The sequence below is a fragment of the Gallus gallus genome, chromosome 1 (assembly GCF_016699485.2).
Source record: "Gallus gallus isolate bGalGal1 chromosome 1, bGalGal1.mat.broiler.GRCg7b, whole genome shotgun sequence".
Classification (NCBI taxonomy): Eukaryota; Metazoa; Chordata; class Aves; order Galliformes; family Phasianidae; genus Gallus; species Gallus gallus.
The window spans coordinates 7,508,707-7,536,705 of NC_052532.1; the positions used below are offsets into that span (position 1 = coordinate 7,508,707).

A 27,999-nucleotide genomic window follows, 5' to 3' on the forward strand; every position below is an offset into this window, starting at 1 on the left:
AAAATTGGATAACACCGAATAGTGGTATTTCTTGCAAAGCAACTGAACACTGTCAGACTTTCTTTAAGGTCGTTTTATTTTTGGTGATAGGTTAAACAATTTCTGTGTCTGTTTACTGGCTATATGGAAGTTCTCTGTCTGACTCACTTACTTTTTCATTCTTCAGCTTGGAGTTAATTGCTTACTAGCTGTTAAGCCGTGTACACTGAAAGATGCCCTTAGGCTCTTAAATCAGTGGGAATATCTCAGTAGAACAACAGAGACATGCCTAGTGCTGCTACAACTGTTCAGCATGCAGATCTCTCAGCTCCAGGCTACACCGCTTCTACTTCATGCATGGGTCCCTTCAGAGTGGAGGTACATCCCTGCCCACTGGTTAAAATGAATGAATACCATACAGGGACAATATAGATGGACTGCAGTGTCCTGCTCTTTCCAACTGCTCTGCATAGCACGGAAAAAAAACAAATGATGTTTCTCTGCTCTTGGTCATGACAGCCTCAGGAGTGAGTGATAAAGCAGTGCAGGCATATCCTTTCTGAAGAGCTGGCTCCAAAGAGTATGCTTTGGTTTACCATGAATTATGGAAGGTGCATCTTGACCCAAGATGCTGTGTAGAACCCAGCAGGACGGTGACTCCTTTTTTATGTGCATGTCAAGTCCTGAAGGGCCTTTTCTCTTCACAAGGAAGAGTATGTAGAAGGTAAGTCTTTACTGACATAGAGGTAGATGGATTCTGCCCATCGGGAAGCTGCTCACTGCTGTTACAAAAATGAAAAAAGTTCTGTAAGCTGTTAGTAAACTTCCAGCATGCCTCAGCATACTGCAGGACATGCAGGACAGCATCTAGTAGCACATTCTCTAGCAGAACAGCAACCATCTTTCTGCAGTTGATATTCTCTTCTTTTTCAGCTGTTACGATGTGTTTTGTGAGGTCTACTTAAATGAGGCTGAAATTGTGCATTTATTTAATACCTAAGAAAGAACTTCTATCAGATCATAACTTATATGGATCAGATCTGTGTTTCAATAGGTTAGCCAGCAAGGTTGTGGATGCCCCCTCCTTGGAGGCATTAAAGGCCAGGCTGCATGGGACTTTGAGCAACCTGATCTAGAGAGACGTGTCCCTGCCTATAGCAGAGGGGTTGGAATTAGATGATCTTAAAGGTCCCTTCCAACCCAAACCATTCTATGATTGTATGATATTCAAGAAGAAGCCTTTGGTAGTATACTGAATCTGAGCTAGCCCCTGAACATACAGGAGAAAAACAGAAGGGAGAATGGTTGGCCTCAGAGTGATGGCTTTGGTTAGTTTTGGGGCTTCCACAGAATCAAAGCGTAGGCAGGAGGAAACAAAAATAGAAGCACAGAGTCACACTAGGCTCTGTGGCCCAGCACAAGCTGCATTCCAGTTTAATAGCCCCACATTCCTGACTGAACCACCTCTGACTAGGTGCCAGATACCCATCTCAACTGCTTCCCCAGTAATGCTAGAGGACTTATGCCTGAGTGAGAATACTGTGAGCAGTATCGGGTTCTGGCCCAACGTCAGCCCCAATTCTCCTTTCTGGACTCATCCAACTTGCTGACAAACCTAGTTAGCTTTCTAGATGCACATGGCTGATTTACTCCAGCAATTTAATAACAACGTGTTTTTGACTGACTGCTAATGGGATCGCATGAGATACGTCCAGCTGCTTAGTGTGGGTTACAGTTTTACTTGCAAACACAATAAGCTTGAAAATCTGTCTAGGATGACATAAGAGGAAAACATTACAATCTCCCCTGTAAGACAAGCAAAGTTTTTAATATGCATTTAAAATAAATGTCTTGGTTTCAGCCGGTTTCTTGCTACAATTTTCTGCTCGTGCTTCTTCTAGGGAGATTTATTTTTCCACTGCAATTTTTCAGCTTGTTTCTGGTCTTGGCAATGTGTAGGACAAAATAATAAATATCAGAAAAGACATAATCTTTTCCCTCCTCCCCTCTAATTTTACTTTGCAGAAAGCTCATCAATGCTTACCCCTCCCCTTTCCACAGCATACTTGAACCAGTTCTTGCCACTACTGTGAAATGAACCAGATCCTATGGTAGGCTCCCAGATACCAGGGTTATCAAATGCAGTTTTACAATCTAATTAGCAAATAATGAAACATTGCATCTCACTGAGGCAGTTGGATTGCTCTTGCCAGAAGGATTTTACTACATGTGGTGGGTAAAAAGTCTTTTTACTTGGTCCACACAGGGTAAAAGCATGCTACAGAGAAACAACAAAGCCTCAGTCACTCTGTTCATGCCCTATCCCTGATATAGGCTGTGCATTTTGGAATAGCCTTGCCAACAGACAGGGTCTGCAGGCATCATGTCACAGAGGAATGCTCATCTCGGCTGTCTTTTCACTGATACTGTCTCTGGATTATGGCAATGGACAAATTCTAGCCTGGAAATTCCTACTCTCCCCCGCCACCCAACTTTCTCTGCAAGATTTATGACTGCTTCTCCTAAGCCACAGAAGTTCTCAGTGGTTTGTTCATAAGGCAGCATTATTCTTTGGAGTCTCCTGGATTGCATACATAATTTGCTGAGACAAAAAAAATAAATTCCCAATAAAGAGGAAACCGTATTTTTTAAGGATATGCTTGGACAAGAAGAGCAGAAGATGCCTTCAGTCTTTCTGATTCTAGAGGCAATTGTTAGAGGTGGAAATAGGGTAACAAACAGAGAAGCCAGCTGAAGTATTTTCAAACTCTAAAACCAGTGCTTCAGACCAGATCACTATGAAAAGGTGAGAAGAAAGTAAAGGAACCAAGTAAGGAGACTTGACTCTTCTAGTAGGAATAGTCGTACCCTCTCATGTGGTCAGATTACCTGACCTCCTTTCTTCTTTGCCCTCCACTAACCCTTTCTTACCATCAGGGCTGAGAAAAATTGTTATAGCTTCTGAATGGTTGAGTTCTATCATAGCAAGGTACTATTTTCTTCCAAAGAAGTGTTTCTGTCACTGTGATTGACTTCTGAAGGCACGTTTTAGGGTCACGTTTTCCCTGGGGAGTTGGCACTATTGGAGATGTGTGGGTGCAAACACCCAGCCTAGGCATGTTTTGAACTATCATGTGTGAGTATGGCTTGCCCTGCAGGTAGTGATTGATCCTAAACAGATATGTCTCTTAGAGCACAGCTGCTCTGTGAAGACCCCCTTGCTTCCCTCATCCTCATGCACATCTTCATTGAATAAAAAGCCCAGCGAACAGCCTTCAGTGAATAAAAGGCTAATCAGTGTACCTATAACCTCTTGCTTCTTCCTTGGCAGTCCTGCCTTCTACCAAAAGCTTGATTCTAGTTTATTTTAATAGAAGATGCTATCTGAGGTCCAGGTAGCGTATAGCTTGAATGTGATTGGAGGAGGTAGAAGAAAGGGAGGTGGCACACTTGGGCAACAGAGACAAGGCAAAGAGAAATGCAGTGTGTTAATTCAGCATGGAAGCATTTGCACCCACAGAAGAGCTGCCTAGTTGCTACAAATCATTCATCCATTTCTGCACACTTGTCTGCAGAGAAGCCTCAGACCTTGTTTCCTGACGTCTCCATGGGTTTGCAGTACAACAAGTACTGTTGCTAACAGACTGTACATATCAGCCTGCAGGACATGTGCTCAGAGATGAGCTTTTTTTTTGTTCTGGACTGCATCCTAGGTAGCAATATCAGAACATAAGAGCCTACTTGGTAGGATGATCTCAGGGGATCAAAACCTTTCTCCTCTCAAATGAACAGGATATTTGTTAGCTGGATTTTTCAGCTGCAGTTGGGAAAGACTGAGACAAATCTTGATTTTCACATACACTGAAAGCCTCAGAAAAAATAGCAGTAAAAAGATCAGAACAGCTGATTGTCAATGACTAATATCTAATTTTATGATCAGATCTTCGCATGTCATGCCTTACTTTGTGAACGGTCACAACGTAAAGTTCCTAAACAAATCAGATAGCGGACTGAAACTTTTTAATACAGTTTCTTCAAGCATGTGATAAAAGTTTGTTCCCTGTTAGTTTGGTATTAACTCTTCATTTGCTTGTCAAGTAGAATGCTACTCTGGGGAAAACGATGCAGTATTTTCTGTTTTGTAAGGCATGGAAGAAGCTTTGCTGTCTCTTCTCTCCTCTCCCTTTCTGATAATTTATGGCCTGACAATAGACTACGAAGGGTCAGCTGAGCACCTTCAATCCCATCACAGCCATTGAAAGGTCTTCAGCACCTCCTGTTTATGTCCTATGAACCATGCTGTAAAGAAGCATGAGGTACAAGATTATGTGTTGCTTATTTTCCCCCCATACTGCAACATTTAATAAATTAAGAGCTACTTTTGTCCATTAATTCTCTGCAGACATTCAGACACATTTGGGAGAAACTCAACATCCTTCAAAGTCACATGAATCAGTGCCAGCATTTGATATACATCACACCCTTAAATCAAGCTATAACATGAGAGGCAAGCCTGGACCTTGACAGAAAAGCAAACACTTACCTTTCTTGGCTTCACTTTGTCGTGGTAGTCATATTGAAAAATCCCCTTATAGCTAAGTCCTAACCACCAAGGAATTCCCTGCTTGTCCTGAAAGAATGAAATAGAAAGAGTTAAATTGAATGGGAGGGGGAAATTGTGGAGATTTCCTGTGTTCAAGGTAAAGATTTGTTTCTAAGCAATGTCTTTGAATATCATGCCCCGTCTGAATTTCCTCAAGTCACTAAACTCTTTGGTGTTAAGGAGAGATCTGTTTCACTTTTAGCTGTAATGTATAAAACCATTTAGAATGCATCATCTGCAATCAAGTTACTCAAAATGTTGCCAGGGGAGGTTTGACATCGGTCCCTTGTGTAGTGGTACATCCTCTTTCTCTGCCGTTTAAATAATTCAGCCCAAACACTCCGAAATCAGAGAGGAAGGAAAGAGAATCACCCAGCTGACTTGAATTATGTGGAGGATTTTAGCATTAATCTTGAAAATGCAGCAGTAATGGGATCTGAGAGCTACAAAGTGATAAGGTCTGACAGTCTTGGACCCAACTGCTTTGTGTCTGAGTGTGCAATAAAATGTCCTTATGCAATAATGGCTGATATCTGATACCAGCCTCTCTGCAATTTACTGGACTGGAGTCCTCAATGAAATTACATCTGTTCTGTTAATGTGATAGAGCAAGGCAGAGTAAAACCAGCAAAACCAAAACCCCTACATCAGGCAGAAGCAAAAGCTATTATATTGCCTCACTGCTGCTCATTGGCACAGACTGATCATGAAGAGTTCTCTGGAACAGATCTCAAGTGTTAGCAGGCTAGAACATGCAGCCTAATCCATCCAATCTTTCTTGGACTGGAGTACTCCAAGAGATCTCAATGCAAAAGCATGAGATTGGAAAATTTGGTGATAAATCACTAAACAGAAGAAATAAGGAATTTCATGAATACCTGCATGAAATTGACACAGTAGAGAATGGTGTGTGTGTGTGAGTGTGTGTGTGGTGGAAAGTGCCATCTCTAAGTATGTACCAGTGATTTGGCATTAAAATTTGGCATCTTTATGCACTATATCTGCATCCATCTATATGTATCTCAAATGAAAGTAGTTGCAGTTTGCAGATCATGGCTGGCCCTAGTTAGTTGCTCATTGATCTGCAGGCTAGGAAAAATCCAGCCTCCTGGAACTACAAAAAGGAGTGAAGCACTGACTTCTCCAGCAAAATGCCTGGCTTGTTCCTTTGGTGCTGGCTCACTGGCTTCACCAGAGCTTGCCTCTGTATGTGGCCTGAACATCTCTACTACAGCCAGAGGACTCTGTCAGTTTTATCTTGAAGAACAGCACTTTCCTCTTTGGAGCTGTGTTTACCAAACATTCACTGCACTGTTGAAATAAATTTATTCTACCAGAGGAAATGAAACAAGACTTCAGTAAGAGTGTATTGTACTCTGAAAGCAGTACAGTTATTTTCCCCTCTCCCCCCTCCTCTCCAAAATCAGTATAATTCAGTAAATAACCCTTTTTTGTAGCACATACCTTTACTGCGTAATAATGTACTCCATATGTTGGGAGGGATTCTACAATACTCATGTAACTGAAAAACAATACATAAGAGAACACTGAGAGGATGATCTAAAAAGAAATGCTCAAATATATAAGTAAATACATACTTAAAGCATTAGATAAGATGGGAGACATAGCTACATATTAGATTTACAGTCCAGTATAAATATTTCTTGATAAAACAAAGGTCACCAGAAGTTGCTTTTATTTCACTTACTTCACAATTGCTTGACCTCTTGTCTGGCCATTTAGTTTCTTGTAGTGTTCAATGACTCGGTCCTCGCTGAAAAGGAAGAAATGAGATGTTTTATTTAATGGCAGTATCATGGCCAAGAAGCATGAAAAAAGAGTAATAAATGCTCTGTTAGCACAGCTACCAACGAGAGAATTAAAAGATGCCAGGTAAAAATGATAGATGATGGAATTTGATGTCACTCAGGGAAGACAAGGGGAGCTCACAGGCTGAGAATAAAACTGGGTTGCTATGAGTTGGTTTTCTGGAATAACCTTTCTTAACTCACAAACATATACAGACTTTTCCCTCTCCAAAATACTTTCCTTACATACAAATGGTGCCTACGATGTTACACTGTGTGTATCAATGCTGCTGAAGCTTGATTTTGCCCTAGTGGTGCAACATCTCTCCAAGAGCACCAAGCTTGCTCAGTAAAGCAAAGCTTTCTGAAATTAGTGGCCACTAATAGCCCTAAGCCTCACAGATTACTCCTCAGTGCAACTGCACAAAACTACGTACAAGAGCACCAGTAGAAGCATTCTTGGAGTCATCAATCTCAGCAAGGAGTTAAATTTCCAGTATACACAGAGGCAATGTCTTTAACAGCAGGTTAAACAGTGTCAGAGAATGTGTCCTAGGCACTCAAAGTTGAGTCCCTTTGTTGTTAAAGTATCGATGTGCCTTTGCATATTTCTGGGTTATGCTAACTTGCATTCCCTTAGGCAACACTTGGTCATGCACTGGGAGTTAGTACCAGCCAGGGTCTATATGCCAGTGCTGCTTTGGAGAGTAAGAGAGTTTCATGGTATAGAATGTTCCAGTCAGTGGCCCTCAATGTCAGATAACAGTTCTAGGCATGTTTGATGAATGCATGTTCAACATTCACCTCTACACATCAGAGATGCAGCATCTGAGAGTACGTCAGCATGATCCAAAGAACAGACTGTCAGACATCTCCAATTTCAGTTTTAAAGAATCTCCCATTTCTCTGGTAAATGGGTTACAGGAGAGCACAGAACCAGAGCTATTTGATGTATACAATCTGGTGTCCTAGCAAGGTCACAGCATGGCAAAGCATAAATCAATGATCTCCTTTCAAAGGTTTACAGTGCACTCTGATTTCAACAGAATTCCTCTTGATCTACAGCACATCACAGTCTACAAACTTGGTACTTTCATGCTGGTCTGACTTTGGTTCTTTAACTTCCAGCAGTGTAATGCCCACAGGACCGGCTTTAATGCATTTATATAGCAGAATGCTCAAGACTCCATGTTGAAACCCAATCTCTTTATGTTGTAACTCCAAGAAGAGGGAGTCTGTTGAGTCTCCTAGAGGTACCTTACAAACATTACCAATCTAAGAGGAAGGAGACCTGAACTCCGTCCCCACCTACTACCACATAGGCTTGCAGTTGCACCAAGTGTCTGTCTAATGCTATCATGCTGCATTTAGTGTAGGCCATAGTGAACTGGAATTGCTCCTGCTCTGCATTTCCTTTGTCTAGCTGAACCTTTAAAGTTAGTCACATGGTTGTCCACGACATGATAATCCTTCTCCAGGCAGAACTGAAGCTATTTTAATTGCTGGACAGTATGAAGGAGCACAGCAGTTTTGTAAGGTAGAAGACCTTGTAGCAAGTGCTCAGAGATGCTCATGGTGACATTTGTGGAAAAATGCAAGGTGTTTCACTGAGCATAGCCCACCTAAGATGGCTACATCTTCCCATTGCTGCCTTCCCCATATGCATGCTTGTGCCAGGAACATCTATCTGGGGCCAGTGTCTCTGCCAAAAAGAAGTTCCCCTGTCCATGCAGGGCCCACCATTCATAATGCCCTCAGTGATGTTACAGGCAGTGGCCATGCATATCCTCCTGTGACACACAGGATGCTCTATTCTGTGATGTCACAAGGAGGACATTCCACACTGTGATACGACAAACAGGATGTTCTGTACACAGATGGGGAGTGGGGCCCTGGCACGGGGGAGCTGAGGACTGTGTGTCTGTCCCTGGTAAAGCCAGGAAGAAGGCAGAGGAACAAAAACACCAGCGCAGACACCAAAGAGTGATTCAAAGGAGACAGTCTGTCGGTTCATCCGCAGGGCCAGCTGTTCTCCCACAAGCCTGGCATTTGTCTGAGAGTAACTGCTTTCCTCAATCACCAACTCATCCTGTGAAAATAAAAGGGCTCTCACTGGGGCAGGGTGAAGAGATGTCCCACCAGCACACCACAGCAGTTACAGGGTGCTCATGGAGTCAGTGACAAATTACATGGGTAAAGCAATGGTCATCTCTCCCATCAAACCCCTCAGAATAATTTTAATGCTTAGAAAATAGCTGTAATGAAATTCAACAGTTATAAAACCATATTCAGCCCACGAATCTCAGCAAGTACCATGGATGTACGGGCATGCATATGAAGGCAAAGCTCAGCTTTCCTGCTATGATTATCATAATCAGGATTACTTTTGGAGCAATAACTGAATTACAAGAGTGTTCAGTACTGGAAGATCTCCAATAACTATCATTCTTAATTAAAAAGATGGACAGAGAGAGCTTACAGCCCTTTGAAATTATCTTTTAAACCCATGATTGCACGTGGATGCAATTCCTCTGTCTCACACAGGAATAAATGAGGAATGACTTCTCAAAAACTAGTGGAGCTTCCCCAGCAAAAAATGCTCTTAGCTTAGGTTTCTACTCTGCACATTTTATAGTATAGATCGAGCTCTAATATTAGTGCCATTCAAGGAACAGACAAATGCACCTGCCTGCTGGTTGCCTAATGTGGTTCTGGCTGTGCACTGCTTTTTTACAAATGATTATTATGACAGATACATTCCTGGACCACATCCCTTGGGTATGGAAGCCAATTGATGGCCCATTTCCTTAAAAGGATAGACTGGATGCCAAGGAGCCCTCCTGAGCAGCATAAACTTACGTTCTCAAACCATACTAAAAGATGTGGGATAGTCCTCAGTTTTCCTAAAGAAATACAGGCAACACTCTCTATGCCTCTGTTGCCCTCTTAGAATACTGAATATGTTCCTTTCTGTTGTATAATATTTTGAGATCTGCAGATGTTAAGTGCAAGAAAAATATCCTCCTTGGTTCTACTTTCTTTTGGATAAAAAATAAAGCTTGAATTATCAATCAAGGCATTAATATTTTACAGTGGGACTTATTGCCTTTCACCTTTCTATAATACTGGGCTAGTTGCACGGTGGGAAGAGATATTCCAGAGCACAGTTCATCCAGTCCGTTTGGGTGGCTTCCCTGGGAGGATATTATTGTTGCTTCTCTCCACTGACAGTAAAGGGAGCTGAGAGCCCCTAGTTCAGATGGAGCTGTCTGCATTGAAGAAATGTTGATGACCACATGAATCCCACCCTAGCTGCCTGACACTGGCTTCTCAAATAGTTCTTTGGATTCCTTATTCATTCACACAGTCCTGCAAGGAGGATCATCCAGTGCAGAGGTCACTTTCTGCCTCCTACTCTGGGATGGAGGTATAAGCCCAGTATATGCCAGGGAAAACAAGCAAAATCATTCACAGGTCAGAAGGGGGATCAGCAGAGCTTAAAGACCTTCTCCCTTGTCATTTCAGCTGTTCTCCTCCAAGCAGCTGCCATGCTGTTACTGACAGCTGGGAGAGTGCTAGGACACTGCCTGGATCACCAGCTGATGTCTCCTCTTGCCCAGCTCTGGCTTGTTGCTGTGTCAGAAACACAGAAACTCATTCATAGTTAATGTGGAGACATGGGGGCAGCTGAAGCGCTACTGTCTGTTTGTCAGATCATAAAATGTTCCCCCCAGAGCTACAAAAATTAATAGTTGGATGATGTCCTGTAGCAAATAACTCATAAAGATTTGAAGAATTACCAATAAATCCCTCATGTCACAGCAGCCCACAGAACTGAATGGCAGACAATTTGCAAGCAAATGCAGGGCCAGATTTTCTTATTACCAGATTCAGTTTTTCAAAGGTATTTGTTTCTCCACTCTATACCCAGCAAATTGAGCTGTTTTAAATAGCTGTCCACGCATTGCTGCACCTTTCCGTATTCTGTTTCCAGCCTGATTTGTCAGTTTTGATGATATTCTCAAATTTACTAATATCATCTCTATTTGCAGTGATCCACATGATCAAATACTGCCCCACTGAAGCCAGCAGAGCATCTCACAGGCCATCAGGACCAACAGGAGGATCGAAGCCTGTGGTCTGTTTTGTATTAAGAGAAACTGAATTGTGCTTTTCAGTTGATATTTTCAGAGTTGGATTTTCTGGCAATGCTGATGCTTTAGGTTGTTAAAAGCAAGCTTGCATGCAAAGCCTGTTGGAACCTAGGAGAAGTCTGGCTTTCCTGTAGTTCATTAGAAATCCCATTCTGGCACCTACTTTTGTGCCATTACCTCGGCTCCTTGCACTCTTTTGGTAACCTAGTCCTGTGCTGGCTTTCTGGAGAGGATCTAGATTAAGACAAAATGCAATGACAATGACTGTGAACTAACACATTCTCTCCAGTGTCCAGTGATTATTTTTGAGTCTAAAACAATAAATACTATCAGTTGTTTCCTTGTATGGACAGAAGAAATCAAAATTCAGGGCCGCAGTTCCTGGACTGTGTGGGAGGACTACAAACTCAATTTTCATTTAAAACAAAAAAAAAATCCACAACACCCTTCTTGCTTCAATCAGTCATGCTAAGATAGGCTTGAGTACAAGATATGCAACTAACGCTTAATCTACAAAGAGCTGTAAACAGCAATATCATGATACACAAACTACAACCTTCATCTTTGTTGTGAGGTCTACAAATCTCCAAGAAGAGGTTGGAGTGGAAAGACCTGCAGCGAAGGTGTGTAACCAGGAGACTCTGTGAAGGTGGAGCTGGAGGCCACAAACCATCTTTACTCAGACCTCACTGAATCTAAGAATCCAGGACCCATCCTACTGGTCTTACTGCAATAGACAGGAGCAATAGGGGACACTTTTTCATGATGTGAGTCAGAGATGCGGTATTATTTCATGTGGATCTGTGATAGTCATTTGTTGAAGGTATCATAGTATCTACTTGAATTTCCATTTTATCACTCTTTAGTCCATTTCAGACTATTCTGATGCAGCTGCAAATAGAGTCTGGGATTGTTTTGTATGTTTGTTTAAAACCAACTGGAACAGTTGCTTGCCCTGCCCCTGATATCTTCAATGTTCCTTTCTGGAGCTAGAAATTCACTTGCTATTACTTTGTGTTAATACTGAAGAACTGGAGCACAAAACTGACTGCAAATAAAAGGGGCAAGATTAAATTTGTATCCAGTATGCAACCTGTGTGAGATGCAGAAGAGAAGGGATGCAGCATATCAGTAATTACATTTTTAAATCTTGCCCTCTTAGATCAAAGAAGTTTGAAGCTGTACTTTAGAGTTTTTGTTTGATTCACCAGTGGCCTCTTCCTGAGATAATTCAGCATTTCAGAAGGTGTTTCTGAAAAAGCCACTATTAAAAATAACTAACTACCTCGTTACTGAAGTGAATGAAATTACAAGTGAGTCACAGGATTGTAGCCACTGGTTTTATTACCCTATTGGAAACAACCAGCTTCCCAGTCTGTGACCTGTTCGCAGTCACATGGGAACTCTCACAGAATTAAGTACAGCTGTAAGAAGTGCTGTATCTTGTGTATAACCATAAATACTTGCATTCTCAGGTTTTCACTCTGCTCTTCTTGGTCCAGGTGATTCAGCATAGCCCAAAGGCAAGAGAGGACAGAGGATGCCCCAGACTTCACTGGGATTTCCCAGCAGAAATAGAGTTAATATTCTCTACTACTGACTAACTCTCATTGATAGTGGGGGCAGACAGATGGGCAGATAGGGCCTGACAGTCAGCCTGGGTTGTCAGTGCTTTCCTATATACAGATACCATCACAGGAAACTGGAGCAAAGATTATGTGGGTGCTTTAATTAAAGACCTCAGTCCTTGTAGCTACTGAAATGACAGATTTGCCTTCTTCCCTGTCCATGGCTAGTTGTTCCCTCCACTTCTCTTGTGGTGGCTTTAACTTGAGCTACCACACTGTCAGCCAGACCAGGCCACACATCTGTATGGAAGTGGTCTGTTTTTTTAATGTGTTTGTGATTAAGGGAAGTGTTAGTTTGTGTGAATGTTCCTAATCTTGGCTTAGGACTCTGACTCTCCCCTGATGTGCTTAGACAGTGATTAGTACCTCGCAGAGTAGAGGCTGACCTATAACTTGACACTATGTACCACTAGTTCTGGTATTATAGGCATGCTATTTAAAGTGAATGGACATCCTGGCAAAATGAAGACTTGAGATCATAAACTATAAATTGAACTATTTTCTCCCCTGCCATCCTCAGATTATCAAGATTATCAAGAAATTAAGAGTAGCAGATAAAGAAGGTCTGTAGGCGAATGTTTTAAAGACAAACATGACAGGTAAACAAACAGAAAAATCAAGTGGGAGCATCTCCCCATTAGTTCTTTCCTATTTGCACAGATAAGAGGGATGGGTGGGGTGGTATAGAAGCTATCTGTGGGGCATGCAGAATTTAATTGTGATCCTTCTCCTACCCAGCATTTCACTTTCAGTGCAATAAAAGCTAAGGTTGCAAGCCTCTACCTCTAAACATCACCTAGTTCACATTAAAGAAGTATGTCCCTGTTAGTTCAGCTGTGCCATTCAGAGAAGACTTGCAAGGGAAAGCACAATCACTCAAAAACAATACATTGCAGTGCAAAACACTGACATTTCAAACTGGGAAAACTCTTGCTTTCCAGAGATGTAAAGTGCTGGAAAAGGGAACGGCATATTAGGTCGGTCTTTTAATTTCATTGGGATGCTTCAAGGTTTACATGAATCTTCTTGCCAGACATTAATAGAGTCATTTGGGCACATGGGGCAACTGATTTGCGGGGTGGTAGCTTTACTTTTACTTGTGGATCATACAATCAGTTGGTGTCAGATCCAGAGTTAGGAGACAGCAATACCTGCATTCCAGTATCACTCCCAGATCACTGATTGTCACAGCCAGGCCATGGATGAAACACTACAGAACTACTCAACAGAATGAAACATTACCAGTAAGCAAGGGAAGGATGCTCCTTCAGCGCTGGTGTTGGAAGGGCTGGCAGCTTCTTTAATTCATTCCTTACAACTTCATTGCTGAAAGAGAATTCAAAAAGAGGATCAGCCTACAATAAAACAACCACAGTATTTGATATGACCTGACCTAGCTGGCAGGCTGCTACAGCTCTACATCTGTTCCTCCTTAACAAACGGCAGTGGGGTTTCCTTTCCCATTCTCTTTATTTATTTTATGGCAGCATGGTTAACTTTTCCCTCTATTATCAAAATTGGAGCGAAGCTCTCTCAGATGGTTATGTTGAAGCATTTCCCACCAGTGACTCTGGACACACAAGTTACCATGCCACAATGAAATGAGCAATGTCCCAAGAACACATTCATAAACAGAACAAAGGGAAAAGGAAAAAAAAAAGTAGAATAGATGCTTTCATCTGCAGTAAAACATTTTTATTTAATGCCTACAACCTGCTGCAAAAAGCAATTATTTGCTTTCTTAGCATCATAGGTTGCTCTTAGCCTCTTGTACAAGGGAACTGGCCTTTGCACATCTTCACTGATAAGATTCCAGCCTGAATTTACATCCTGCTACACAAGACCATCAACAGGACCAGGCCCAATTACTTTGCTACCATTCTTCTCCCTGCAGTCTCCAGCTACAACTCTGGCGAACCAGAGCAACAAAACTGCACACTGATGAGCAGGAAACACTCATGAAATGGCAGACCGGTTCTCACAGATGAAATTAAATCGTGGGATTCTCTTCTAGCAGCCCCAAATGCCTTCCCTTCAGCTTCCAAATGCACAAGGAATTGTGAGCACACAAAAAGAAATCTCTCAAAGGCCTGGGAAGGAAAGCAGTGTTGCTGCTGCTTTTAGTATCTTAGAAATATACTGCTAAGAGGGTCAGACAGGACACTGAGAAGTGCTAAAATATTAATATTTATTGGCTTACTTCTTAATAGCATTTTTTTTTCCTGCCTTCTTGTACCCGGCTCTTTATCCTGCAAAAAAGTGTTGGAATGGCTGCCCAGGGAGGTGGTGGAGTCACTGTCCCTGGAAGTGTTCAAGAAGCATCTGGATGAGGAGTCACGAGATATGGTTTAGTAGCTTGTGGTAGCAATGGTAATGGGAAGATGGTTGGACTAGATGATCTTATAGGTCCTTTCCAACCTTGTGATTCTATGATTCTATGATTCTATCCCAGAGCTGCAGTCAGACACCTCTTCCAGAGCTCTAAATTTCCCAGCCCACTGGATTCCCCTGTAGAGCAGTAGAGCCATTAAACAGGCAGACAGGTAGTCTTGGCATCTCCAGCTGTAGACCGGCCCTCCTGATAGGGCCACCTGACCATCAGGAGGCCCAAAGAGCCCTAGGATGTCACTGAGCTTTGTTCTGGTCTCTATGACATCCTATAGTGTGGCTCACAGAGGTTGCTGTACTGCTTCAGTTGTAAACATTTTTCCACAGCATTTGTCCATTTGTGCATGCCAGCAGAAGGCTCTGTCTGGGACCTAAGTGGGTTTGTTTTAATTGGAGTTTGCAGGTTAATTGCAGGGTTGAGCCATAGGATAAACTATTAACATAAACCTTGCAGCAGACATTTTGGTACATCTACAGGTATTTATTATCATGGCAGTTCCCTGACAATCATTTAATTAGAATTAAAACAGGACTATGACTTCTAGTCAATACAAATCTATGCCAGAGATGCCCAAACGTCAATTAGGTTCAAATTTTGCAGAAGGAATATGTGTAGAACAGCACTTGCAAGAAATGACTAAGGCAACTACTGCCATACTAAGCACATAGTAAACAACTCAGTAACATCTCATATGCCAAGTCAAATGGCTTGGCAAACTGTCTGAAGACCCACTCTTGCCTAAATTTCAGTCATGTGAACATCAGATCTTCCTCTGCAAGTGCAAATGATTGAAAACTATTCAGATATTTCTTTCATTTACCATGTGCAGGTAAATATCTGCACAAGTCAGAACAAGAAGCTGCTCTGCTCCGTGTTATCTGCTGATCTGGCCACTATGCTGTTTGACAGCTCAGAAAACAAGCTGCTGCTGTTTATAGTTTACGGGATCTGCCCAGAGATATCTCCTCTACAGCATGTGCATACTCAGCTCTTAATGAGCTCTTTGACGTTATAAAAGAAACTGAAAAAAAAAACAAAAAACAAAACAAAACAACAACAAAAAACCAAACAACATCAACAAAAAAAACACCCACACAAAAAAAAAAATTATAAAAAAATACCAGAACAACTGGAGCAGAAGCAGCAGTTCCTACCCTCAAGTGAAGATTTTTTGAGGTTGGCTGCTTACAGAAGGAAGTTGAGAAACTTCCAAAACTCTTCTGGGAAGACAGAGAGTGATTTCCAAACAGGGGCTTTCTGAACTTAGACGACTGTCAAGTAGGATGAGATTAGCAGTGACTAACTATCATTGAGAGTCTGGGAAAAACCCGAAGCCAGTAACAGCTCCCATGAAAGAGAGGGCTAATACCAATCAGCTCCCTCTTTCCTGCCAGTGAGGAACAAAGCCTGCACTATGATTAAAAACAAAGTCTTTAAAAAATCAGAGGAAAAGACATTTCTTGTAACGTTGTTGGATGGCATCAGTATTTCTGCTCAGTACCTAGAAAATATCATAAAGGAAGTGCTGCACAACTTCAAAGGGACAAATATACTTCAGGTAATAACTTCAGAAAAAAAAAAAGATATTTAATTCCCTAGTCCATATATTCACTGAGTTATCTGGCAAGAGTCTCAAGGCAATTGAATTTAGACACCCAAAAGGATGTCAAATTAAGCAGACAGGAAAAAAGAATGACTCACATTGCATTTGAACTGGTGGTCATGAGGTCACTTTTCTCTTGCCTCCATTAAAACACCAAACTCCTTAATTTTTGAAATGTTTCCAGCAGCATCACAAATGGTTTCTTACTTACTGTGTTTCCAAATCCTTCTAGTGAAATATCTCAGTGTGTTTATTTTATTACTGTATCTAGGAAGTGTTTAATCTGGTCACTTGTGCAGCATTTATCTTATAGTCAAAGCGTCTCGTGTACCTCCAGGGTTGGTATATATAGAAGAGTTCTTTTAATTCACATTTATTAATATACACAGTAAAAGCCTCCAAAGAAACTTCCTCCGTGTCCTCCAGACCACTTCAATCCTGCCCTATGGTGGAAATTATATTATTTAGGAGACTGAGTGACAAGATGAAAAATGAACTGGAAAAGCCATCCCCACAGGATCCTGGCTGCTGGTTAGATATCCAGAAATAGAGTTGACTGGCTGACGAACAGACCTAGAAAACAGGAATACCTGAGTTCCTTGGCCCAAAAAACTGCTGTCTGCATGTCTGTAACTTTTTCTACACATGAACATAAAGGCTTACCTAGCCAATTCATAAGCATTTTGTGAAAAACAGGTGTTTTTTTTTTTTTTTTTTTTGCAAACTGGCTGCAATAATTTTGAGCAATATTACATATGCAGTTATGTCTCAGGAAATCCATCCATCTTCCAGCATGTGTAATAACAATGAACAGCAACAAAACAGAACTGCAGGTGAAAGCTCTCAACTCTTCTCAGCATAGCAATTAATTCAGTTGAATGAAGAAGGAAATGCAGAGTCTGAAATTCTCAGAATAAACAGTACCATTTGAGATACAGTGTGTAGGATCTCCTCCATGTGGTTGCAAGATGGAAGAGTACAGAACGGGTTTTGTAACCACTTAATAAATTTCAGCTGCTTAAATGCCACTTGGATACACAGAAAGAAAAGTAAGCCTGAAACTATGTTAGGTTACCATCCGCCCAGATGTTGACATTATTATGAAATTCTACTTAACAGCAAACTGGCTGTTTGCTTTCCTCCCTTGTTATTTCATATTTTGCTGGGAGATACTTAGAGTTGACTTGAAATATCTCACACTGTTTAACCTGCAATCTAAAAGGAGGGTCTGCCTGAAGAACTAGCTGCAGCATTTCAGGATTTTCTTTAATTTAGTATTTTCCCCCCAGTCTAAGAGACGAATGATTGGTATATGTTATTTCTAGGTGCCTTGACGTAGGGACTGTTTAGGGCTCATAGATTCATAGAATCACAAGGTTGGAAAGGACCTACAAGATCATCTAGTCCAACCGTCCTCCCGTCACCATTGCTACCACAAGCCACTAAACCGTATCTTGTAGCTCCTTATCCAGACGCCTCTTGAACACTGCCAGGGATGGTGACTCCACCACCTCCCTGGGCAGCCATTCCAGTGCCTGACCACTCTCTGAGAGAAAAAGTTTTTCCTTATGGTCTAATCTAAACCTCCTCTGGTACAACTTGTGGCCATTTCCTCGGGTCCTGTTTGTTGCCTGGGAAAAGAGGCCAAACCCCTCCTCATCACAGCCTCCCTTCAGGAAGTTGTAGAGTGCAATGCGGTCTCCCCTGAGCCTCCTCTTCTCCAGACTGAACAATCCCAGCTCCCTCAGCCGCTCCTCATAAGATTTGTGCTCCAGACCCCTCACCAGTTTCACTGCCCCTCTCTGGACACGTTCCAGGGCCTCAATGTCTTTCTTGTGGTGAGGGGCACAAAACTGAACACAGTACTTGAGGTTGAGAAGCTGGATTCAGAATTTTTAAAACCAAAGTTGGTGTGAGTTACCCAATTATTTTGGTCTACATCAGATAGGATTTTAAATCTCATAGGATTAATTAGAGGGGAAAATCTCAACAACAATGTGCTATGTCCCACACCCAAATAAACCAGAGCACCACAATTCCTTCATCTCTGAGGGCCTAGAGAGGGTCACACCTGTAGGATTTACATTCATCTAAAGAAATGAAACTTGAAACTGCCTATTCTCTGCCAACCAAGTGTGACTTTGTTCCCATCTAGAAACAATTTTACCTTGAGATAATAACTTTTACATCTGTTTGCGGTATACTAATTTAGTAGCTTTACAGAACAGGTGATTCTGTGCCAATTTTTGGTAACTAATAACAAAAAGAACAGATTGAATCTGAAGTGTCCTGTTTAATTGAAAATCCACTGAACAGGGATACCTAATTGCCCAAAATTCAGTAATATGTACTAAGCTAAATCTAAACCTTTTTCGTTCTTTTGTCACATGAAGCATTTGAGTACTCTGCAACAATGTGGAAAGCTTTATCTGTTAATGCAGAGGACTAGGAACATTTTAAGGAGAATTACATTCTATTTCAAATTCTCACTCAGCTTGTTCTGCCTAAATCTTCATCAACCCAGAGATGTTCCCTCTGTAGAAATCTGCTTGTGAAACACTGAGTTTGACCAGGCCACATAAAGCAAGCACTGAGAAATGCTCTTCTGAATTCACCTAGAAAGGCTCAGGAGCTCAAGGTTTCTGACTGGTTTGTCTTTGAAATGAAGTACATATTTGAAATGAGGGGAAAAAAAAACTTAGCTGAAGGAGTTAGAATGGATCTGTTAAGGCTATTGTGATATCTTAGCTCAAGACAGGTAAGACTAGCTGAAGACAGAACCAACTCAAAACAGAGACTATGTGCTTTCCAGTCTTAGCAAACATTTAAGCATTAATTAGGATGCCCAGAGTAGGCAGTAATCCTAGGTGGCAAAAATCAGTGCCAAGAGACTCACATGTGATGATGTCCTACCCAAGAATGTACATGTCATTGAAATAGCACATAAAGCCCTTCTGGGTATAGGAAAGAAGAATACTATGAGCACAGTTATAGTTTTGAGGCGTGGGATGAGCTTCTCTAAAGTAGCAGTGGGAGCTGCTGTCAATATAGATGTGGTAGTTCACAAAACCAGAAAACTGACTGCTAGAATTTGTAAGGTCAATTCTGGTTTTTTGAGCTCTAATGAAACCCCAGAAGGAGACTTGCAACTTCATTCTGGAACCTTGAACTAGCCCATTGTGATCCACCACCTGGGTGCAGTAGGATTTGGTCACTCAGGTCACTATGGGCTGCTGCCAGCCCATAGTTCAAACTGTGACAACTTGGCCTTGGCTATCTCAGTACCCAAGGCGATGAGCAGCAACTCATAGGAAGGCTCCCCTGGGAACAACTATTCTCCCATCATTACAAATGAGCCGGTGCTCATGTGCTCTTATGGATTAGGGCCAAAGAGAAACTTGTAGTCACACAGGCTGTAAATCTGATGGTGGCAGCAGACAACACAAGTGTGGAAATCTTCAGTCTGCATTCTTTGAAAACTAAGCAAGAGTTCAAGAGTTCAGCTTTCATGCAACATACGCTGCCATGAACAAAATACTATCTTTAAATCTCGAGATATTCACAATTGCAGAGCTCCTCTGTTTGAAAGAACAACCAATTGTATTATAAGCAACATTTCAGCAACAAACTTCAGACACTAAAGCCAACTTCAGCCATTCAGTCAGTACGTATATCTTCATCTGCAGTTCCTTTTGCTGGCTCCTGGCTTGGTTTGCCTCTCAGATTTTGCACCACTGATACAAATAACCACAACTCTCAGTGGGCAAAGTCTTGACCACAGTGACCTCATGTTGACTTCAGTAGCACCTGGATCTCACCCAGCACATAAACCCCTGTCAGTGCATGTTATGAGGGAGACACTGAACAGATATCCCTGAAGATGTTTTCTCCTAGAATATAAAGTGTCAGGGTAGGATTTTTCAACATTTCTTCAAGAACAGCCTTTAAATTCCATTAGTATAGCAGACTGCTTTGTCTCCAAAGTCCATTTAAAAGTTAAGATCCCCAGAACTGTCAGCAAGCTGTTACTATGACACCACTACTTTGCTTGACTTGGCCGTAAGGATTCCCCCTTCCACTTAAAACCTTTAAGAGGTTTGAGGTGAAAAGGAATAAAAGCTAACTGTTTTAATAGTGATGGTGATGACTGTTACACCACCATGGAGAAACCATGTTTTGTGACATGTTCTGTACCCTCAAGGCCTAGAGAAATGCACCAATAATCTCCTTTTACAAAGGACAGCAAGGATGGATGTTTTCCATTTGCTATTTCCACTTCAGGTCTGCAAATACTTAAAGAGAAAATGCTCTCAGTCCTATTACACTGAGCCATCAAACTGATTCCTCTCTGTTCTAAGCTTCATAGTCTGAACATGTAGCTTTTAGATGAGTTGCTTCATCATGTCCAAGATATTTTGAGAAACTTTAAATATTGGTCATCATAGCAAAACCAATGGAAGATGTGGTTTACAAAGATCAGAGTGAGAAAATTCTGTTTGGGGGAGAGCTTCTAGACTGAGCACATGACAGTGAATGGAAAACCAGACTGAAAAATAGAAGATCCACAGGTACTGCAGTGTCCCCAGAACACTGCTGATAACTGAGTTAGTTCAAACTGAATGAAACTGAAATATGAAGCAAAATTGGGTTTGTGCTTCTGTGTTTTGAGAAAAGATAAGGCAGAACTTGAACTTCCTTTTAGCAAGGGTTATGTTACGTAAATCTCAGATTCTATGATGAGCAGGCAATTATTTGCAGTGCCCTTTTGCTACTTTATCTGAAATTCACTGGGCTGGAAGTCTCAATTTACCACAAGATAGGACCTGATGTAAATCCGGTTGCCATGTTTCTTCACAATCTTCTGTGTGTGTGCAGAGTACCATTAGTGTGCATAATGCTAACAGAAGAGATACCTCTTCAGGCTTCTCCAGCAATTCAACCTCATTGCTCATTCACACCTTGTTTTCTTCTCTGAAATTAACTTCTGTGGACATTGTGGTTCCCCAGATGAACTCAGGTTCAGGTCAGCAAAAAAAATATATATGGAGTATGTGAATTATTTAGCAGACAGTTCTCCTAGGCTTTAGATGAAGTACTTTCATGTTTCTCACATGAGGCATCAAACAGCCACCTGAACTTTGGTTGCTACTGATAGATAGAGTCACCTCTTTGAATTTCTTACAGCACTTGTAAAGATTTGGCTCAAGGGATAGCAGGAGTTCAACAAAACCAGTAATTTAAATTCTGATTTTGAGAACTCGGTCCAAATTCGAGCTGAAATATTGATCAGTGATGGAATTTTAATGTTGCCTCAGGCTAGGTATGTGATATAAAAGTGACTGTAGAGTCATTTCCTGAGTAGTTTCCTTCCAAAGACTAGTCTATTTCCGGAACTTCATGGGCATATAAAGGGATTTGTCAACAACAGCATAACAAACAATGCTGTTTACGAGGGCAGTCTGGTCAAAGGCTGTGTTTTGTAAAGAAATATGGTGTCTATCCTTGCAATCCATCTTGTTGCTACACAGCGACAGCTGAGTCACATCACTCACACCGTTTTTTCACTTGACACACTCTCAAAACACACAATGACAAAAACTTCTAATGTTACCTACCTTGAAAAATCTCCCTTTGCCTCCTGCAAAATAAGGGATAAACATAAACATATCATTAAAAAAGGCACAAACAAAAATCCATAAAACTTCTATTAAAGATTTTCCATTTGCAAAATTCATTTAGCAGCAATTTCCTGTTGTAACTGATTCCTCATGTATTTTCTTGAACCACTCTCTAAAGCCAAGCGCCACACCAAATGCAGTGAGCCAGGCAGATTAACAAACAAAAGGTTTGCCTAATAACAGTGGCCAAGTGATGCATCATTCTGCTAGTGGATTCCCAAGAAGCTACAGGAAATAATGGTACTAAGTAAGTAATGATTTTGGTCAACATAGATACTATGTTAATAGAAAACCTCTGAAGCCTCAGTGACTTTGCAGCCTCTGAGAACCTCAGGACTCTTTTTACAATAGTCTTGCTATTTCCCATTAAGTAGATTTTCATAAAACTATCTCACCTGCAGCTTCCAAGAGGATGTAAGACTCAGAATTCCCTAACACCTTGCTGGGTGTTTCTGGGAGTATTCAGCTCCCTTACTTAAATATCCAGATATTTCTATTTGTTAATGCCATGGACTGATGTTAAAGGATTGGGTAATATTCTAGTACAATACTTAGATCAGTATCTGAGTCTCACTGGATATCTATCATACCCTCAAAATCTATTGAGTTCCCTCTTCAGTAGATTCAATTTGCATTTTGCATTGTCTATAGGCAATATACAATTCATTCTATGTATGCTAAGCACCTTATTTGCTGACAGCTACGCACAAAACACAGTGCAATAATGTAATTTGTAACTGGTCAGTAATGTAATTTCTGCAGTGAGGGAGTTTCCAGATTCTGTATTCAGGTCCTTGTCTCTCCACTCACCCATCCACACTCAAAACCTGTCAGCCCATGTTCAGTGAAACTTCACTTCTGAGGCTGGGGTAAAGTACAGAGCTTTGGTAGTACTTTAATTTGTTCTTGTAACACAGCAATTTGAAATAAGGCTGCAGACTAAATCACTTGAGTTCTGACAGTCCTTTAGTAATCTTCCCATCTCCCCTTGAGCAAAGCGAAGGGCAGACAAGCTCTCCTGTGGTTCAGGGTAAGGAATCCTTGAACACATCATAATTATAGTACAACACAAAGCAAAACCCAAAGGGGAAGCCCTGCCCTGAACAAGGATGAGCATACTGAAGTCCGAAAACAGCTTTGTAGGATAGATTCTCCGTACTTCAGTTCTTTGACCTCTATGCTGCAGTGAGGAATAAAACAATGCTGCATGATCCCTCTTGTTTTGCACGGATCCTGACACAAACATGGATTGTAGTAATTTCTGGTTACAGACAGCAGAGGTGTGGCCTGTTTTGACTGTTTGCATGAAGTTACACATCAAACTACTACAGGAATACACGCAATATCCTGTGTTTGTGATGAAAAACAATCACAGCAGAGTTACAGTGGCAGATCTGGATCTGGGTGTACAGTTACTAAGTGCTCAAGTTATTCATTAGGATGAGCAGACAATAGATTCATAACCGCATTGCTACTTCACACAATAACCCTCTTGTTTGATGTGTATTCCCCCAACAACCAATAAGCAATTTCTTTAATGTGCTTTTAATTGAGTCCCCCATCCTGACTCTCTCTGCATTTTTGTTACACAAAATGTTCTTAATGAAGGTTCAAATCCCTACACATTAATTGCTTCCTTAACATGAAAAGTGCTATAAAAGTGCAATGTGTTGTTATTTATTTGTGCATTCTGATGAGATGCCTTGTCTGTTCACATGGATCTTTACAGCTTCATACTTGTTGGGAAAATAAAACAGAATCTACACTGTAAGAAAGAGGAACAAGAAGCATTTGACAGCTCTCTCTGATCTGCTCCCATAGTCATGATCATAAAAAGAGATCTTTCATACCAGCCACCTCTGCTGCCCTGAAAAGGTTCCTCTTTGGAACAAGAGATTTACCAAACCCTGCTGGTAATTCGAACTCTGACCCTTTCCCTCTTGCTGATGAGGGAAATGACAATTTTTGTTTCTGAAGAAGTGGTTTTGGAAAGGCATTAAGCCCTTCTGCCCACACTGGAAAATACAGACAGTTGCATATGTAGAAGGTTATGGAGATCATCAGAAGGGCAAGCAACACTGGTAAAACAAATGCAACTGAAGTCATTGGAAAGGAACTCATGGGATACGTATTTCATCCAGGAAATCTCATTTATAGCTTAGAATTTTTTCTGGCTTTACATCATACTCCAAGGCCTTGAATATCTGTGTTAGAGCTAATATGATATGCATTTATGTAAGCAAAATGTTGTGCAGTGGCACCTGCTTCACATGTGGAGAGCTCTGGTGTATGAACCTTCTGTACTTATTTTGCTTTGGTATAAATGATGAAAGCTGTGTAAAGACAACTTATCTGCTGAAAAGTGAGAGATCAGTTTCAGTGCAAATCTGAAAAGAAGCTGAAGGTTATATGTATCCAAATCTCAGGCACAAATGAGGACTCTTCCCTTTGGTCCACAGGGACTCTCAGACTCTTGTAATTTAGGAAATCCCTGCACTTCTGTACAGACCTTTTTGATTTAGCCAGTCAAAAGATTCAATACAAACAAAGGTGCATGAAGCAAGAAGAGGCTGGTGCTTACCTGCAAGATGTATGCAGCCAGTTCAAACACCACTTCACTGTCAACCTCAATGAGTTCCTAGAAAGGTGAAGAAAACAAAAAGAATTCAGTGACTTTGAGATCCTGCAAGAAGAAAATGCATCTCCTACTGTCTACTGCAGTGAAGCATGTGGTGCCAGTTTTCTGCCCTGGCCAGGCTTCAAAGCAGTCCCTGTGCTCCTGGAGACCAAAGTGAGTCTGAACCTGCTCACTCTGATGTGGAGAAAGCCAAATATTCAGCATGACGGCCTGGCAAATGAAGCATAACTCAATGTGGCATAAGGGGCTCCTTGGGAGGAAGGAGGAGAAGGCAGGTGGAAGAGGGAGGATTGGGGTTATTTTTATTTTCAAGCACGACTTAGTAAAAGATAGTCTGGGAAATAAAGTTTTTTTCTCCCCGCAGTTCCACCCATGCTTCAGGAGAACACAGTTTTGTCCTTGGCTCACAGAAGCATGGAAATGAGAAAATTTGCCTTCACTGAAGTGGTATCAAAGCCCTTGCAGAACCCCTCTGGCCCTTGTCCAGGGTAAACTCACAGGAAAATGAGCCATATTGCCTCTAACAGGATGGGAGCTCTGGTTTCAGCCCCTTTGTGTCCCTGAGCATGGGGGCTGGGGGTACTTTGAGCATTAACTGTGAAAGCAAATCTTTCGGTAGATTTTCACTGCTCTACTCTACAGAATCTGGACCCTGAGAAAATTTGTGAGGGTTGGGAGATATTGTGAGCATTTTGCTTGGATGCTGCAGTCACAAGGACACTACTGGCTACATTCGATCCTCTCAGCATTCTTTTGCTGCTTGGGAAGGGAGGCAGGAGCCTTATGGCCAAGTGTGCTCGAGTCCCAACCAATCTTGGCTTTTGGGAAGACAGTGGGCTTTTGCTGAGATACAGTTTAGGCCTCAGTTATGCAACTAGATCTCCTATGTGGCCACATACACACATGTGCTTAGCTCACTCCTGTGACTCTTCTGTTGTATTTATTTAACTGCTGTTTATAATATTTTATTTAATCTGGCAAGAAATTAGTTATCTAAATATAGATTGCTGCTGTGATCCGTGCTCCAGCCAAGTCAGGGCCACACCTCATTTACAAGCCACAACTGCTTTGACTGGTCTCTGGCAAAATCAAAAACAAAGGGAACAAAACAGAGGTTAAGATCCAGGTGTCCTTGACTTTCACCAGTGCCAGCTTTTTAAAATAAGCATTTCCCTCACCTCCTTCGTAACGACTCCCTGGGGAGTGAAGACCAGCTCTGCTAAGGGCAATAAATACACCTCCCTCAGTTCAGCTAAACTGTGACTCACACAGGCACCTGCACTAACGATGTACTTGTGCCAAGGGAAGCCGCTGGTGCGAGATATCCATGCAGCTGCAGGCTGGGGCAGTCAGGAGTGTCCCATAGCAAGGGGTGATGCAGAGAGCCTGGATGTCTTTCTCTCTGTGGTGTGCTGGGCATTGCACACATAAGCCAGCCTCTACAAGCCCATGTCGATGTCGCGACAAGTCTACACGAGTGGGTAGAGTGGGCCAGAAGCCATTCTCAGACCCTAAGGGTATGCAGCACAGAAAAACTCATGACTAAACATTCTTTCTCCCTCCCCCAGCCCCAGAGTTACCACAACTATACTGCCACTCAGAAACAGGTGCTCATCCTTGAACAGGCTTCCAGCAATGCCTGGGACAAGGCTAGTTGGCACAGGCCAAAACCTGTACCAGAGCATGTTAGTAATGAAACAGACTGATGGACAGTATCAAACACCAAGCCCTGCCTGGCTGGTAGTACAAATGTTGCTTGACTTTTCTGGGCAACATTGGCTGGGATGGTGCTGTGCAAAAGTTTGGGTGTGTGGGTGAATTGCAGGACTTATAGGAGTGGTGCAGTACCCAACACAGAGCCAGCCAGCAGCCCAGGAGACCAGCAGCCTCATGTTAAAGGAGGTTGCTGAGAACAAACTGTTGTCCCCCAGTTTGTATTGCTAGTAGGGGCTGCCACAACCTAGGTGTAGCACTTCGCACTGGTATTTGTTGGGCCACATGACTTTCTCCTGGGCCTGTTGCTTGAGCCTATCTAGGTCTCTTTGGATGGCATCCTGTCCCCCAGGTGCCATGACTACACCACACAGCTTGGTGTTCAGTTCATAACACAAACAGTGTTATGAACTACATGTATCGTACATAGCATGGCCTTTCCTGGCTGTGGGGAACCAGGGATGAAGTCATCTGTGAGAAGTCCAGTGAGAAAACTTCTTTGTGCAACGAAGAAACTTAAAAGGTTTGGGAACTTGCAAGATCTTCTAGTTGCAGGGATGACAGGCACTGAATGCCCCCTCTCTACACCTAGAGATCCTTCCATCCAAACATGCTGACTGGGTGCTCTTTTTGTGTCTGATCAGAGACCTTGTACTCAGCTTTCAAATTCAGCATCTTTTTTAATAACATGGCATGGCTTACTGTGGCTGCAATCAGATGGAGAAGGACTCGGGGAGACTGGGAATCCAGCAGGGCTATTTATGGATGGAGCTGACAGCAGCTCGAATGTGCAAAGTAATGGTTTTAGGAGAGGTCAGACTAAAATAGATCAACCTAGATCTGTAGGCATTCCCCCCCCCCCCCCATCCTTTTTCTTATTAAGCTTTCTCTAAAAATGAACAACAGTGTAAGCTTTTCCTGGCAATGCTCCAAAAAAGAACTTTTCCCCTGTAACCAAAATGCGATGCTCTGAGCTCAGTGCTGGAGAGGGCTGACTAAGCACGTCTAATTGCAGCTCTGTCAGAGAGCAGAGCTCTGCCCTGCCCTTTCTCTGGATGCTGGGGGAAAAAAAAAAAAAAAAAAAAAAAAAAAAAAAAAAAAAAAAAAAAAAAAAGAGCATTTGCCAGTTTCTCCTATCTAACCGTGCATTTGGACATGCAGAGGTAGTCCTGGATTTTAGGACACATGGAGATCAGGAAGTGAGGCCCAGGATTTGGTGTAAACCTGTTGTCTGAGCAGTCGCTAACACACTGCTGAGAGGTTGCAGCAGGAGGCTGTGCAGGGAACCCTTCCCACAACATCACACACACGCATACAGCCACACGCCATCACACACCCCGACCCTCGCACACGCTCATACAGACACACGTGCAGACACAGCCTCACAATTTCCGTGCACACGTACACAAACCACACGAGCACCCCCATTTACGCACTCTGTCACACGCATCCCTCACCCCCCACCCCAGAAGATGGCGCCCGTCCGCATCCCGCGCAGCCGCTGCCGCCCTCTTCGGGCGGGAAACGCTCAGGACGCCGCTCTGCCGCCCGGAGGGCTGACCTCGGCTGCAGCTCAACTGTATTACAGCTTGCTTCTCTAATCACGCTGTAGGCATGCAGTTCTGCAGCCAGTGCAGATTGGGTCACGGGATGCAGATCCACGTGTCTCAGCCCACCCTCACTACCATCCATTGCTCTCAGAGTCCTTACCTTGTAGATGCAGGACTTGGCGTTCAAGAAAAACAGCTCAATGGTGGCGTTGTCCTTTAGATAGGAGATGCTTTCAATGTAGAACCTGAAAAGAAA

General features: G+C 42.2%; 1 protein-coding gene across 11 annotated transcripts in view; it reads right to left on the reverse strand.

Moving 5' to 3' along the window:
- Positions 1-27,999, reverse strand: part of FRMD4A (FERM domain containing 4A) — a 358,105-nt gene that overhangs the window by 50,149 nt on the left and 279,957 nt on the right. For 10 of the 11 annotated variants that reach the window (XM_015298894.4, XM_015298935.4, XM_015298850.4 and 7 more), the window contains 7 exons: positions 27,904-27,988; positions 24,424-24,480; positions 21,780-21,802; positions 13,415-13,498; positions 6,291-6,356; positions 6,047-6,104; positions 4,523-4,609 (listed from right to left, as the gene is read on the reverse strand). In XM_015298894.4, the coding sequence (XP_015154380.1) occupies positions 4,523-4,609; positions 6,047-6,104; positions 6,291-6,356; positions 13,415-13,498; positions 21,780-21,802; positions 24,424-24,480; positions 27,904-27,988 (460 nt within the window). Of the gene's footprint in view, positions 1-4,522; positions 4,610-6,046; positions 6,105-6,290; positions 6,357-13,414; positions 13,499-21,779; positions 21,803-24,423; positions 24,481-27,629; positions 27,675-27,903; positions 27,989-27,999 lie in introns of those variants that run through there. The other variant, XM_040654736.2, reaches the window with a different exon arrangement.